Raw genomic sequence first — 14,929 nt, 5'->3', positions numbered from 1 at the left:
ATCTTACAAATAACAATTCAATTATTCAAATTGGCATGCCCCATAGATGAAGGATAAAACAGTGACGTGAAAAGTGACAGTTACGTTATATTGAGGTATACCCGTTAAGCCAACAACAACTAATTTGAAGACACAAATAAAATTCCATCTCAGCCCACAGTCATCTGACTAGTCGGTCTAAACCGGAGTCCCCATGTTCCATCGCTCGTGCCGTTCATCAGCTGTCTAAAAGCCGGCAAACTGACAGCACATCGTAACGTAAACACAAGTCTATGCTAACAACATAATCCACCCAACCCAGCACCAGCACAACATGCTATGAGAGCGAACCATGTGCTTGGGAGGTTTGAAAACATTCGCTCTCTCGCGCATACACACAAGAAGCACATCATTCCAAAACCTTCTCTCAACGTTACGGAGTATTTCACAACGTCGGTAGCTGCCGTGAAGAGCGCGTGCTTATCATTCGGAGCTCGCCGTCCACGGAACAAATAGGTACCCCCGCGCTGCTGCTGTCTGCTGGTCCCATAGTTCGCTCGAGGATACATAGGTACCTACCTACTTTACACAGCCAGGCACCGTTTGTCTTTTTTATCGCAGCGCAGGTCGTTGGCTGGGCGCGGGTGGGGTAAGTGTCTGCCGCGAGATATAGCTACCGTACTTCAATTTTGTTTGCTGGGGCTGGGAAAAGCGAGTGACATCAGCCCCGATTGTGACGATGCAAATTTTGTTTTAATTTGTTCCAGATTGAGCGAAGGATTTATACCGAAAACAGTGACGTAAGCAAGCGAGTCGGTTCAAGTAAGGCGCCTGGGCTGTTAGTCGTCATCGTTCGGAAATAGCTGCAGCTGCTGGATTTCGTAAGTGATGAGTAGCATGAATTTCTTTCATAGATAGTCTTATCTGGGATCACATATCAGCTGAGTATTGCCGCTGTTTTCTATAAAAGTGCCTCGCCGGAATAGACACACCAATCATATTAGATCGAGTTTCTGGTGGTGAAACAGTGCAGAGCGCCGTTTGTTATTAAGTGTTAGAATTTTCGCAACTTAACCTTGACTTGGGGAAGGCGCGTGTGTGCTATTGCGTTTTGACGCGGCGAAGGGGCTCCGGAATTTATTGAACAATATTCAGCTTGGTCAATTTACACTCACTGCACCAATACCGTCCCGTACGGGGAAGTGATATCGCAGTCAGCAGGTCAGTCAATTTATCCAATCAGACACACACACACATCCAAGCCGTCCCGTAGTATATCGAGGCGGCACCGCCGTATAGCGTGTAAGTGTTGATGTGGTTGTATAGTAAACAAAAGCATCGCGGCGGCGTGTCCTTGATTCACATCTGATTTCTATGGTGCCTCTGGTGACCTAAACAAACCCCTTCAGCCTTTAGCTGTACCGGGTCGAAAAAGTAAAAGTCATCGTTAAGTGGCAACAACTGCTCGAGGAGAGGAATCATTTAGCTGCAGAATGTAATTGAGTCTAAGCGACACGGTATATTGGAATTAGTGTTACGTAACATGTAAGAGCGCTATCGGTGATTAGCCATTATTCAGTGTGGCGTGCATGGGCCCAATATCGGACAAATTGGCTTCAGTACAATAGGCTTATCAGTCGGTCAGTGAGAAGGTTGATTAATGTGGTTTGGCTAATGTCATGTTTGTGGTAAACGCTACGTCGAATTATCGTAACATCTAAAAGCTTTGTACAAACTAAAACAAGTTTTAACATGGTTACACCATATGTGCTGTAGATTGCGAAATTAAGCGAAGATTCTAGCTACCTGTCGTAGCTTTTACTAACCACCGGAAATGTGAATTCTAGAAAACGAAATCAGCAGTGATTAGCCCCAAAATCATAAATATGCGTCGGGCTAAAATTAGTAGTTGAAGAAAAAAACATAGATTGTGACCAACTTGGAGAACTTCAGTGAAAAGTAATAGTATTTCATGACCGATCGAAACATCGATCTTATGAATATGTTTGAATAGATTTTGTGTCCAATGCAGAGTGCCAAGTTAAGAAAAAATGTGTGTTACTCTTGTTATGTGTGAGGCCTGTCATAGGTTGAACACTGTGAGCGAGCACACTGAGCTTAAGTTGATCCATCAGTAATCAATCACTTCTATCAACGAGAATTGCTCATGCTTACCCCAATGGTGGAAAAGACTCGAGTTTTTAAAAGCCCAATTCCATTTTTTCAGTAAACAATGGATTTCGTTTCAGGGAAAGACAGGGAAGGACTATTAGTTAACGTTTCATGTCACTACACGTTTACCAAGAGTAAAAAAAACTTAATTTATCGGTTATCACTTCTTAAACGATTGGAAAAAAAATGATGAAGACACTGATGAAATGAAATGTTGGAAAATAATGAAAAATTATGAAATCCTGGACAAGTTTCCCTCTTTTGTCACGTATAGTGAATTTTGAGAACTCGATATTGAAGGGACCATCGAGTTATAGAATTATCGAGTAATTATTAGTAATTAATAGACTGTATTTCGTATAGCTTATGCATTGCATTGGGGTGTGCAACCCACTGGAACATGACGTACTTTATCTACCCATAAAAGCGTGACTGTCCAATCTCTGCGTGATTTTCTAATCAGATGGGACAGTTATGCTTTTGGAGGCAGATAAGGAATACAGGAACGCGATCAGTAGTTGTGAGATTACTTAATTACTTGAACTGGGTTCGTAGATAGCGTCTAAGTTAAAAAAGTGAATCAATCCAAAAAATTTATGAGGAGGACTCCAAGGCAATACTGTTTTGCGAAAATTTAAAAGATCTAACGAAATTATCAGGAGAATTCAAAGTAAACTCTGAGGATATATTCAAAGGCATTCTAAGTAACTCTCCAAGGGCTGCGACCCACTGGTTTCTTCAAATGACCTAACACTAACCCTTCGCTAACCCTTTTGGTATTTTAAGGTCAACTTTTTACCAGCTTTTAGGCTTGTGTTTGGAAGGATCTGAAACTTCTGAATATGTAATATTGATATTATTTTGGCAAATCATTGCGCAGTTTGCAATGTAGACTACTAGAACACTAATAACTATAACCTAACCTCAAAATTAATGTGAACTGATTAAGAGCTGAATCCAGCTTTCCATGCTCGGTAATGGCGGCCTGTTTGTATGAATAAATGTATCCTTAACTGTGCTTTTGACACTATCTGGATGTTCGAATTTCAACCCCTTCCCTTTCCCTCTCCCAGGAACAGAAGAAAATGGAACAACATACGCCCTCCAGTTAGTGTCAAAAAGCACAGTGAAGGATACATTTATTCATACAAACAGGCCGCCATTACCGAGCATGGAAAGCTGGATAAGCCAATTTTTAGCTGAAGAAGCATATTTTTGCATGAATAAGCTCTGAATAATGTTTGTTGGGGTAGTCCCGGGTTTCTCCTGGTTTTCCTGGTTAATTATAAAATTCCCGGTTATTTCCCGGTTCGCTGGCTACCCTGGACATAAGCAAAGTCCTACGAAATAAGATCAGAATAAACAAAATCCATTGACAAAAGAGTTTGCTGTGATGGTAGAATATATTTGAATATATCGTGATATATTTTAATATATTAACAAAGCAAATGTTGAGTTCACGCAAATGTCTAGCCCCTTGCTATGTTATTATAAACCAGTATAAAACATGAGCGATTATTATAATTGAAATATCGTTAAAATGTCACTTGACGAGAAGAAAACAATGCGCGAAATTACACAAAACACGTTTTTCTGATCTAATTTTAATGACAGCACACGTTTGTGAGTTCACAACATTAATCAATCATCAATCATATTAGCTACCTACTTGAGATGGTTTCCAGTAAGCCTAGTTTACAACGCTTGCTACGTTCAGCACAGCTTAGAAAACGAAACTGTCTCTCTTCCTTATCACCAACAAGTTATCTGGTTCCTAAAGGCGCACAAACGGCATCAATAGACTAAGCTTTTTTGTTTCATTTTGTGTCTACTTATTATGCGGCGTCATTTTGAAATCAAAATGCTGATCTTGGAAGAAACCAAGTTTGTTCTGTTTGCTGGTGGTTCACCTCTTTAGTTTGTATTTATTTACCAGAGAGAGAGCACTTGAGTCAAGACAAGTAGAGGTACTCGAACTTGTCAAACATTTGAGTTTAGTTCTACGAAAGAATGAGCTAATGCAAGTTCCGTCACCTGATCATACCTTCAATCAATTCATTACGTAAAGTTTCATTAACCTCGGCCAAGTATAATCAAATGAACGTAGTTCCGCCTGGCAAACGCGATTGCGATTAAGCTATCATACACAAATTTGCCAACTTAGGAAATCGCAGCGCGGTCGCTTTTGCGGAGTATGCGTTCTATTGCAAAGAATTTCGGTACACAACAAGCACTCATTCCGGTATCATTTTTCCTTTACAGAAATAAACGAAAACAAATCAGCGCACGATGGGTCTGCTGAGCGAGGGTAGTCCGCTGAGTTGGGAGGAAACGAAGGTACTGGCGCAGCATGTGCGAGAGCATGGCATCGAACAGTTCATCAATATGTACGCCCGGCTCAAGGATAGGCAGGGTGATGTCCTAAAGTGGGGCGACGAGGTCGAGTACATCATCGTGCGTTTCAACGACGAGAAAAAGGAAACGCAGGTTTCGCTGCGGGCTCGCGAGATGCTGGCCGTGCTCAACGAGAAGGAACACAGCGATCCGACAGGTGAGGCCGTGGGGAAATTTAAATGAATGACATTTGAACAAGTTCAGATATAGTATAGGCTTACCGAACAGAAAGTGTAGTTCAAAAATGTCATGCTCTTCAAATTTCAGAGGTCTTCCCAGTTGAGCTTTAAGACATGTATGTACAATAGGGTGCTTAACGTTTTATGTTTGCAATCACAGGCTTGTTGCCTATTGTCATGGCAACCACGTATTTAATTTTGACAGCATTTAGATAACTAGAACCAAAGCTCGAGTGATATTAGTGAAATTACAAATATACAAACTTGAAAACGATTGCACGACCCCTTAACTAGAGAGGGTCTAGTATAAGAGAGAAGCGGATTCAAAACTAACTGCCTTGGCAACCTATGCCTAGGTGATTTCTAACAACACTGCCAATGCAATGAAAATCGGCGGTGCATACTAGACCCTCTCTACGTTAAACCATCTTTACCATTTTTTTGCAAAGGCTCATATTTTGGGGTTATCCAATCATTGAACTTTTTTTTAACAAATGCTTGATGATTTAAATCAATTTTGTTGACGTCAATATTAGATTTTTTTTTCCTTAAAAATGAGTTTTGCATAAGTACCTTTCAATTTAAAAGCTAAACACGTCTTTTGGAAGCTGAGACTTTTCCCTTTAAGATACAAATCAAATTATGATGGAACACCTCGTTCTTTGCAATGAAACAGTAGAAAGCTAAATTACCTCTCGGTATTCTCCACAGAATTTCCAGGAATGCTCCCAGACACAATCGTTTGACAATTCCCTTGAAATTATGTTCAGAATTTCCATGAAAATCTGCTCGATTTTCCCTTGCATTTTTTCTCGGAAACCCTTTGGAATATTTTGCGGCACTCCCGTAAAACGCTACTCAGAATTCCCACGGAATTTCTTCATATATTTCCCTCCGAATTCTCCTGAAAATTCCCATTCGATTCTTTTCAGAATTCGCTTGAAAATATATTTAATTCCTTCAATAATCTGACCGTTTTTAATCTGAACACTTTTTAGTTTGAACCCCGCTAATCAGCACATCATGCAAACTAAAAACTGCTCAAACGTCATTTCGTTCATGGAATGGGAGTGCGAAAGGAACGATGCGAAACGGGACGCAGAATCAAAACAAAATAGCAAATAAGTTCATAGGGTTACTAGATGCTCAAATTAAAAATGAACCCCGTTAATATGCATGAAGTGTCGTTCCGATTAACGGGGGTCTACCAACCGGTGGAAACTAACGATTTTAAATTGGCTCACTACTTGACTCGCCTATTGGTCCCAAGCAAATCGATTAACGTACCCCATCGAAATTCTATGTTTGTTTTGATTCGATATGAAAGTTTGACAGATAAAATGAGGGATTCGTTGATTTTCCTATGTTTCGAGGGGTGCATCGACTAGCTTGGGACCGAAGATAGTACCAAAGCTGAGCCAAAAAGTTGACCACATTACTTCGGGACCTTCTAGTCTTAGAGTTACCTCTATGGGTCTACGGAAAATCTCATCAGAATTACTTTGGAGCAATTCTCAGACCTCGATTTACTAGAACGGTTTTCGGAATTCCCTGGAAACTCTCATCAGCACTCCCTTCTATTTGCCTACGAACTCCTTTGGAATTCTACTCCTAATCTCCATTGAGTTCTCTTTGAATTGAAATTGTACTCAGAACTAACATGATAGTCTTCTTAAAACGTGTAAGGTGTTTTCCTCACAACTTCCGTGGTGAAGCGGACGAGTGAAAGATCGCTCGACTTTGATACTTTCATCATTCATGAAACAAACCAACCGGGGTTTCATGACGTGGATGACGGAAAATGAAAATATATGAAAGGGTGTCGGTGAAAGGGATTGAAAGCCATAAAGAGGTTTCGTTTCAACTCGAACATCGACGTTACTTTCATTGAAAGGGGTGAGCAATGCAACGATGAGAAAATCCACAGCAAGCCTTTCGTTCTAAGCGTGTCTAGCTAGACGTTGTAGAAATGAAGCGTTTAACACGTTATATGAAAGAAACAAAACTCGAGTTCATTTTAGAGCTTCGAAAATGTAGAGTCTTGGCTGTAGGTGAGCATTAGCCGTAGTTTCAGGATTGTAGTCTTATCATCATAAAATTTGCCGTAGGGTTGTGAAAGCCTCCCCCGGATTCCCTTAGAATGCGCCCTGAACCTCCTTCCCATTTGCTTTAAAGTTCCCTGTAATTCTATTCACAAACCCCAGAATAGTCTCTTCAGAACTAGTTTGGCATTTACCTTTTCAATTGTCTAAAAAATAATCCACAAAAAAATTTCCACAAAATTCCTTTAGAATTATCCATATAATTCCTCCTCAATGCCCCTCAATTTATTTGGCGTAAATTCAATGCATCAAGTGTAAGAATCCTGAAAATTTTGCCATATTTGAAGTAAAAATAATATACGGCTTCAAGCTCTATATTAGCCGCATATCAACCTTAAAGAGCCTGAATTTATAAAGAGACGACATCTTATCCATTTGATAGGTCTTCTGCTCGATTGGAATGACTTTTCCTATGACTTTGACAGACAATCGATTGTTCCAATTTTGACATGTCACCTCTTTATAAATGTAGGCTCTTTAATCAACCTTATACTGCAAAAAGGCGAATTGACGGGCTTGTTGGTTACTTAAGGTACATTTAGACTATCTGATTTGTTGGTCTGATTCGAGCGGACTGCTCGATAATTTTGTCGGATGCAATGTTCAGATGCGTTCACACGTTTTCGTCATGATGATAAGATTTGACGTTTGATTTGTCGAAGGAAATAGATTTGTATTTAATTTTCATTCGACTCATTCAGCAAAATAACCGGGAGGTGAAAATATTGATTTTTTTTTTGTTTTCTAAAATTCACGGATTTGAACTGCTGAACAGCAAAAAATTTATTCTGATATCACATCAAACTGGATGCACTTCAATCGTGTCATAAATATGGTATAATATTACTTGCCAAAAAGGACAAAATTATCATTAAAACATTGCATATACTGACATTACGCTGCTTTTAATGCATTTGTTTATTTTTGTGGCCATAAAAATTGCATGAGAATTTCGACATGATTGAAGTGCATCCTCTTGGATGTAATATTAAAATTAATTTTTTGCTGTGAGAAGAATGCTTGATTTGTGTTTTTATGAACCGATTTAACTATTCAATATTATTATTTAATAAATTATTTTACTGATTGTTATTTACCAGTGTGATTGGTCAAAAGATACTATAACGGCTTTGATCATGGCATGGTCAACAAAACAGTGTTTATATAATACTAAGCATGTATTATATAAGAATAAGTATGTCAGACAGCAGGTTTGAGATCTAGCTAAGATTTCTACTGAGAAAGTAGTTGAGCTTCAGCGTAGTTCGTAAATCTAGAGAACAGAACCACAAAACTTCAGAAAATTTTACAGAATTTAACAGAAATTTGCAGAAATTCTAAAAAAATCATAAGAGAGATTGTAGATCTTCAGATAAATTTTCAAAAATTCAAGCAAGCTAAAATATGTTCAGACCAATTTGTAAAATTGTAAGGATAATTTTGCAAATCTTCAGGGAAATTCGCAGAACTTCAGACAAGTCCAAGAATCTACAGTGAAATGTAAAAAAAATCACAGAAGTTTAGAGATCTACTGAAATCTTTTGAACATCAGAAAAGTTCGTAGATCTTCAGAACAAAGCTACAGAACTTTTGAAAAAATCACAAGAATGGTCATAGATCTTCAGATAAATTTGAAGACCTTCCAAGAAAAAGTGCAGATTTTCTGATACATTTTTAGAATCTCAGAAATTTTAATGGCTCTCCAATGAAATTTGCTGAACTTCAGGGAAGTTCAGCGATTTAAAAAAATTATTGATACTATTTCAGGGAAATTTGTAGATCATGAGAGAAATATTTAAAACTTCAAGGAAGCTCAAATATTTCAAGATAAATTTTGAGAACTTTAGGTAATTTTAAACATCTCCAGGGAAATTTTCAGATCTTCAGGGTAGCCCGCAATTCGTAGATCTGTAGAATAGAACTACGGAGCTTCAGGCATTTTTACATAACTTAAAAGGTATTTGCAGAACTTTGGAAGAGTATATATTAAGAGAAATATTCAGAACTACAAGCAATTTTGCAGATCTTCAGAAACATTCCGTGGTTCAGACAGCTTCACAGTTTCAGAACAATTTGAGATCTTCAGAAAAAATCATAAAGACAAAAAGTACATCAATTCCAAAAACAAATCTTAGCAAAGTACCCAAGATTTTGCAGAACTCCATGGAAGATAGAAATAGATTGATCTGAAGAACTTCAGAGAAGTCCGTAGACTTTAAGAGAAGTCTGTAAAACTTCAGGAAGTTCGTACATTTTTAGAAAAAAAATCCAAACTTCAGCAAAACTAACATAACTTTGGGAATGTTCGCCGATCTTTAGAAATATTTACACAACTTCGTAAATACACAAGAGAAATTTTGAAAACATTAGCGAAGTTCAAATATTGTCTAAATATTTGTAGAGCTTTGGGGTATTTCAAAGAATTTCATGTAAATCCGCAGAACTTTATGGAAGTCCAAGATCCACAAAGAAATTTACAGGAATTTAGAGAAGTTCAGAGATCTACTGAAAAATTTACTGAACTTCAAGGCAGTTCGTAGATCTTCAGAGCAGAAACACAGTACTTAAGAAAACTTTACAGAATTTAACAGAAATTTTAGGAACTTCAGAAAAATTTAGAGGGTAGATCGTAAATGTACTGAAAATAAGAATTTTATTAAGGTTCTTGTATTTTAAGAGAAATTAACAGAGCTTCAGGAGAGTTCGCTGATATTAAGATATATTTGCACAATTTCAGAAAAATTAGAAGATCTTCAGAGAACTTCCAAAAATTTCCGGGAAGCTCAAAATTTTCTAGATAAATTTTTCAATTGTTTTAGGGAATTGTGTTGATGTTCAGAGATATTTGCCGAAATTCATTGGATCATGACAATCTGCAGAGAAAATTACAGAACCTTAGAGAAGTTCGTTGATTTTTAGAAATTTATTGAATGTTGGAGATAATTGTTGATCTTTACCCAAGTAAAATTGCAAGTTTTATCGAGGTTTTAAAGCGTTCTACAAGTCTAAAACATGGTCTACAGAACCCTCATAAAACCAAAATTGATGCATGGGTAAGAATCTTTTTTAAATTTTTAGTCAAATTTGCAGAACTTTTGAAGAGCACACATAACTTCAAATAAATCTGCAGAACTATCGAGAAATGTACAGACCTTCAACAAATATTTTTGATCTTCAAACATATTTTACCAGAAAACAGAAACAATACTTCAGGGATGTCCACGGGTTTTCAGAGAAATATGCAGAATTGAGTTCTTAACGGCAATTTTCAGAACTCAAGGAATCATGTAGATCTATAGAGAACTTTTCCCAATAGCTTCGTCTTCATTTTGCAGTTCTTGAAGGACACGATGAGCCAGATCCCTGCCGGTGTTCTTCCTGAGCAATTATTTCCTACTCCACAAAGTTCACCTTATCCTTCTAATTTTATTTAAAATAATAAAAGCAAATACGCCTCCCGAAGCTAGAGCAATTTTCCGATAACTCATTATGGAAGTATTTACTTTTGATTCCTGGTACAGTTTTGTTTTGAAATCAAAATTAACAGTTCTTTGGACATGTGCAAGCAGTGTGAACACCAGGAAACAGGGAGGTTCGACAATGGGTGTCGAAAGTAAAATCGAGCAGATTTTTCATTATGGCGGCGGTCAAAATCAGACCAAGAAATCAGATAGTCTAAACGGACCTTTAGGTTTCAAAATTGACCACTTTGTCAAGCAGTTTTGGCGTGACTTTCTACCAGCGATTTCACAAAACTTGACCAACTAATTTCTATTTTTTATGAAATGCACAAATGATGGCTACCTTTCTCGTGATTCTAGAAGAATAAATCTCAAAATAATGTTTTATTTCAAAGTTCGAGTGGTAGTAAACGTCATTTTAACTGCTCGAATGAAGTGGTTAATTGCCTGACCCGATCGAACTTTGCCCATCGCTGAAGGGTTTCTGTTGCTCGTCGTCAATGTGGTATTTATTGCTGAATTCCTGAACTCAAGTTGGACTTGAGGGGGACTTTTATGAACCAATTTTCTGTCAAACGCGAACCAGCACCTGATTGGTCGGGCGACGTATAGAAACGCGAGAAACTTTTCTTGCATTTTGACAGTCGACTGCGTTGTCCATAATGAAATAGTTTTGGCACGGTCGTTTCCACGAGAGAAGAAAAACACGTCACAGAAAAAAAGAAACCAGTTGTCTCCTCTTTCTCTTAGATTCCTACCATTGTTGCCTACATTTCGTGGATACACGGCAAGCACGTCTCCCTACTCGTAAATGTGTCTACTTAGGGATTCAGTTTTTTTTCTTTTCTGCAGGTGGGCGCATGACTGTCCCATGTTCTATGATGGTCATTCATATGGCACAATTATGCCTCCACCGGCAGTTTTCGTCTATCACATATTTGGTTACTGGAACATGATTAAATCATACAGTAAATATTGCTCACTAGCTAACCAATCCTTATTTTATTTTCTAGGCGTAAAATCACTCTGGAGACCGGAGTATGGAGCCTACATGATCGAGGGCACTCCCGGGAAACCCTACGGAGGCTTGTTGGCTCACTTCAACGTTGTGGAAGCCAACATGCGCTATCGCCGCATTGAGGTGGCCGAACTTTTGTCGCCGGGAGAGCACGTTATGTCGATTACGAACTTCCCACGCTTGGGTGCCCCCAATTTCACCTACCCGCGAGCGAAGCCAACACCCGAGGATGAATCCTGTGCAGCTCGATCGCTATATTTCCCCGATGAAGCTATCTACCCGGGACATCCCCGCTTCAAGACACTTACCCGTAACATCCGTCAGCGACGAGGTGAAAAGGTGTCCATCAATTTGCCCATTTTCCGAGATAAGAACACGGTGATTCCTGTCATTGGAAGTCTACCGGATAAACCGGACCACGTACATATGGACGCGATGGGCTTCGGGATGGGCTGCTGCTGTCTGCAGCTGACATTCCAAGCTTGTAACATAACCGAAGCACGTACGCTGTACGATCAGCTGACTCCGATGTGTCCGATTATGTTGGCCCTGACGGCCGCTAGTCCAGCCTATCGGGGATATCTGACCGACGTAGACTGTCGTTGGAATGTCATTTCTGCCTCAGTGGACTGTCGAACGAAGGAGGAGAGAGGAGAACTACCGCTCAAAAATGATCGATTCCGAATCTATAAATCTCGCTACGATTCCATCGATTCCTACTTATCCCCAGCTGGTGAAAAGTAAACTCTTTAACCATTTAACCCTTGTATCTGTGGATTAATGTGATTTTTTTTTGCCGAACTTCTAGGTACAACGACGTGCCTTTGGTGTTGGACGAAAAATTGTACAACCGTCTCCGCGAAGGTGACATCGATCACCTACTGGCGCAGCACGTTGCACATCTCTTCATTCGGGATTCCGTTTCCTTGTTCAGCGAAAAGGTTCACCAGAACGACAAAGAGGACACCGATCACTTTGAGAACATTCAATCTACCAACTGGCAGACGATGCGCTTTAAACCGCCTCCACCGAACTCTCCAATCGGTTGGCGCGTAGAATTCCGACCATGCGAGGCACAGCTGACCGATTTCGAGAACGCTGCCATCGTTTGTTTCGTGGTACTGCTTACCAGAGTGATTTTGTCCTACCAGTTGGATTTTCTCATTCCGATCAGCAAGGTGGACGAAAATATGCAAACCTCTCAGAAACGGGGTGCCGTGTTGACGGAGAAGTTCTGGTTCAAGAAAAACATCACCGGCATTTCCACCGGTGGACAAAAGAACAGTAACGATACAGCAGCTCAGGTTAACTCGACGGAAGCGACCAATCACGACAACGAAAACGGTATAGACGAGGAGTACGAATTGATGACTATCGATCAGATCATCAACGGTAAGGAAAATTTTCCCGGACTCGTTCCGCTGATCAACAGCTATCTCGGATCGATGGATGTGGACACCGATACGCACTGTACGATTCAGCAGTACCTCAGGTTGATTCAGAAACGGGCATCTGGAGAGTTGCTCACCACCGCCTCTTGGATGAGACAGGAGATTACCGGGCATGAAGAGTACAAGTGAGTATGACTTTTTTTTACCTCAACGGGCAGCGTTGCAGATAACTAGGGACAAGTGTGGTTACTTATAGGAGTGTCTCCCTTCCAAATTTAAAAAAATATTCTTAATAAGAAAAACAAAGTTCAAACAAGTTTGCGTAAATCGACATCTGTCTTTTATAATTTAAACTCTCTTAAGCACACCTACTCACATTACCCTTCATCCATCTCCCCAACAGGCAAGATTCGGTGGTCAGCGAGCGCATCTGCTACGACCTGCTGAAGAAGGCCAAGGACATCCAGGATGGCATCCGACCCTGTCCGGAGCTGCTGGGAACTAACATCAACTCGAAGACCGCCGACAACATTCCGCCAGCGATCGAGAAGCATCTGACCAAACTGTGCTAAACTCATCTTATTGGAGTGTCTATAAACAATACCGTCTCATGCCATTGTGTTTCCATGCATTTAATCCGATGAGAAAAGAAGCTGAAGTTCGAACCAGAATTATTCACGCAAGACTTGAATTGTAACAGTTTTGACTATGCGGGTAAATTTTTCCTTGTTTCGGTTTGATCAGAGGTCAGTTCCAATTTGCCGGCAATGAAAACACAAACTCAACATAAACATGTCTATTTGCTGTAGGACTGCTTCAAATTATATTGTTTTTTTTTTTTTTTAATAAGTGTAGTAACGAATAGCCAGTAGACGATCACGTATACTTAAATTTTGGAAACGATTTTTGTACTTTTTACCGTTGGGTAAGCAAAGACCTTTATTAAGTTTTGAGTTCTGATTTGAGAGATACAATTATATTATACATACATGTTATACTTTAGTTGGTAGCGAGGGAGTTCAGAGTATGTAGAGGGCATTTTTCTTTTTCTTTTCATTACAAGTTAGCAGGCAGGTGATTTATCCGCGGTAGTATTCTTTTTTCATGGGCCAAATAGAACAATAACATAGTACTTTACACATACCAACTTGCAGAATAAGAAATGAGTGTTCTTCATGTATTTTTACCGTCAATCAATAAAAGAAACGGATCCTGAATCTGACCTCACAAATCTGTCATGGACTTTTAATACCGCAAACCCCAACATGCGCTCTTACGTCTGTTAGAAAATTGACTAGGTCTACTTCGTGGGAAAAGTTAATTTCAGGGGATATTCCGAGGAATAAAAAAGTCAAAGAATCCTGTTACCGTGTAAATGTACATATGGGTCCTACGGTAGAAGCTCGACCTGAGCGAAAGCGCAGTTCTAGAGCGAGTAAGCACTCAACCGAACACTAGCATATTGCTATTCGGTATGCACACATGCGTGAGAACCATAAAAGTGATCAGTAATGATCGACATAACGATTATTTTAATTATATGTAGCTACAAACAAGCAGTGGCAGGACATCGCAGCAGGCGGAGGAGTCTCAATAAGAAAATTTAAGCAAGTCGATAGAAATTTTACCTTGCTCCTGGTCATGGCAAAGGCATGCAGCCACCCAGGATAAAAATACAGAGTGAGTCGTTTGTGTTACACCCGAAAGGAGGTGAAAGTAGACCACATTTGCAGCAAAAAAATGTATGACAAGGTAGATCGAAAAATCATTCCTTACCGAGTTATTGATCTATTTATCACAGACAAACAGACAAAACACATTGAATATTGTCCACTGTAAAACATCGTCGCTTAAACATTACCGCCATCTGTTGAGTACACTGTGGTGGGCACTAGAAATACTCAGAGGGAGAGATGGGCGGAGAGAATGTTTTGAGTCAAATGAACTGTCTAAATCTGAGCCAATCGAACATTCCCATTAGAATTTTTCCGAGGATTTTTTATTCTTACTAGAATAAATTTAAGAGTATTGCAATCGAACAGAAATTCCATTACCTTTATGTTTTGTGTGCTTCTCAAATTACACTAGTTTTTGGAATCAAAAACAATATTCTAACTCTATTGATTAGTTGTTCTTCGTTGGTTAATTAATGGCACCAAGAAATGTGCAAAATATTGCGATGCAATCAATTATTATTTTGCACGTAAATCGAATCAAAAATAAAAGTCATGTG

At 39.3% G+C, this 14,929-nt stretch overlaps 1 protein-coding gene across 4 annotated transcripts; it reads left to right on the top strand.

Moving 5' to 3' along the window:
* Positions 1-422: 422 nt before the first annotated feature.
* Positions 423-13,947, top strand: Gclc (glutamate--cysteine ligase). 4 transcript variants are annotated; one of them, XM_065220010.1, is made up of 6 exons: positions 423-628; positions 747-801; positions 4,414-4,702; positions 11,301-12,045; positions 12,114-12,881; positions 13,100-13,947. In XM_065220010.1, exons 3-6 carry the CDS (start codon positions 4,441-4,443, stop codon positions 13,266-13,268), a joined length of 1,944 nt encoding a protein of 647 aa, XP_065076082.1. In that variant the 5' UTR covers positions 423-628; positions 747-801; positions 4,414-4,440; the 3' UTR covers positions 13,269-13,947. The 4 variants fall into 4 exon arrangements, with proteins under 4 accessions (XP_065076082.1, XP_065076081.1, XP_065076083.1 ...); XM_065220009.1 differs by having other exon boundaries at positions 747-860; XM_065220011.1 differs by lacking the exon at positions 747-801.
* The last annotated feature ends 982 nt before the right edge of the window (positions 13,948-14,929 follow it).

This window comes from Ochlerotatus camptorhynchus, unplaced genomic scaffold, assembly GCF_037179485.1.
Source record: "Ochlerotatus camptorhynchus isolate MF236.1 unplaced genomic scaffold, CSIRO-AGI_Acam_v1.1 ptg000114l, whole genome shotgun sequence".
NCBI lineage: Eukaryota > Metazoa > Arthropoda > Insecta > Diptera > Culicidae > Ochlerotatus > Ochlerotatus camptorhynchus.
The sequence above is the reverse complement of the archived record's forward strand: the minus strand, read 5'-3'. Positions and strand labels throughout refer to the sequence as shown.

Bases quoted from the DNA above. Each gene is read 5' to 3' on its own strand.
- Gclc (XM_065220011.1), top strand. From the start codon at position 4,441: ATGGGTCTGCTGAGCGAGGGTAGTCCGCTGAGTTGGGAGGAAACGAAG. The intron at 12,046-12,113 runs GTAAACTCTTTA...CCGAACTTCTAG, and splicing joins TTATCCCCAGCTGGTGAAAA to GTACAACGACGTGCCTTTGG. The intron at 12,882-13,099 runs GTGAGTATGACT...TCTCCCCAACAG, and splicing joins ACCGGGCATGAAGAGTACAA to GCAAGATTCGGTGGTCAGCG.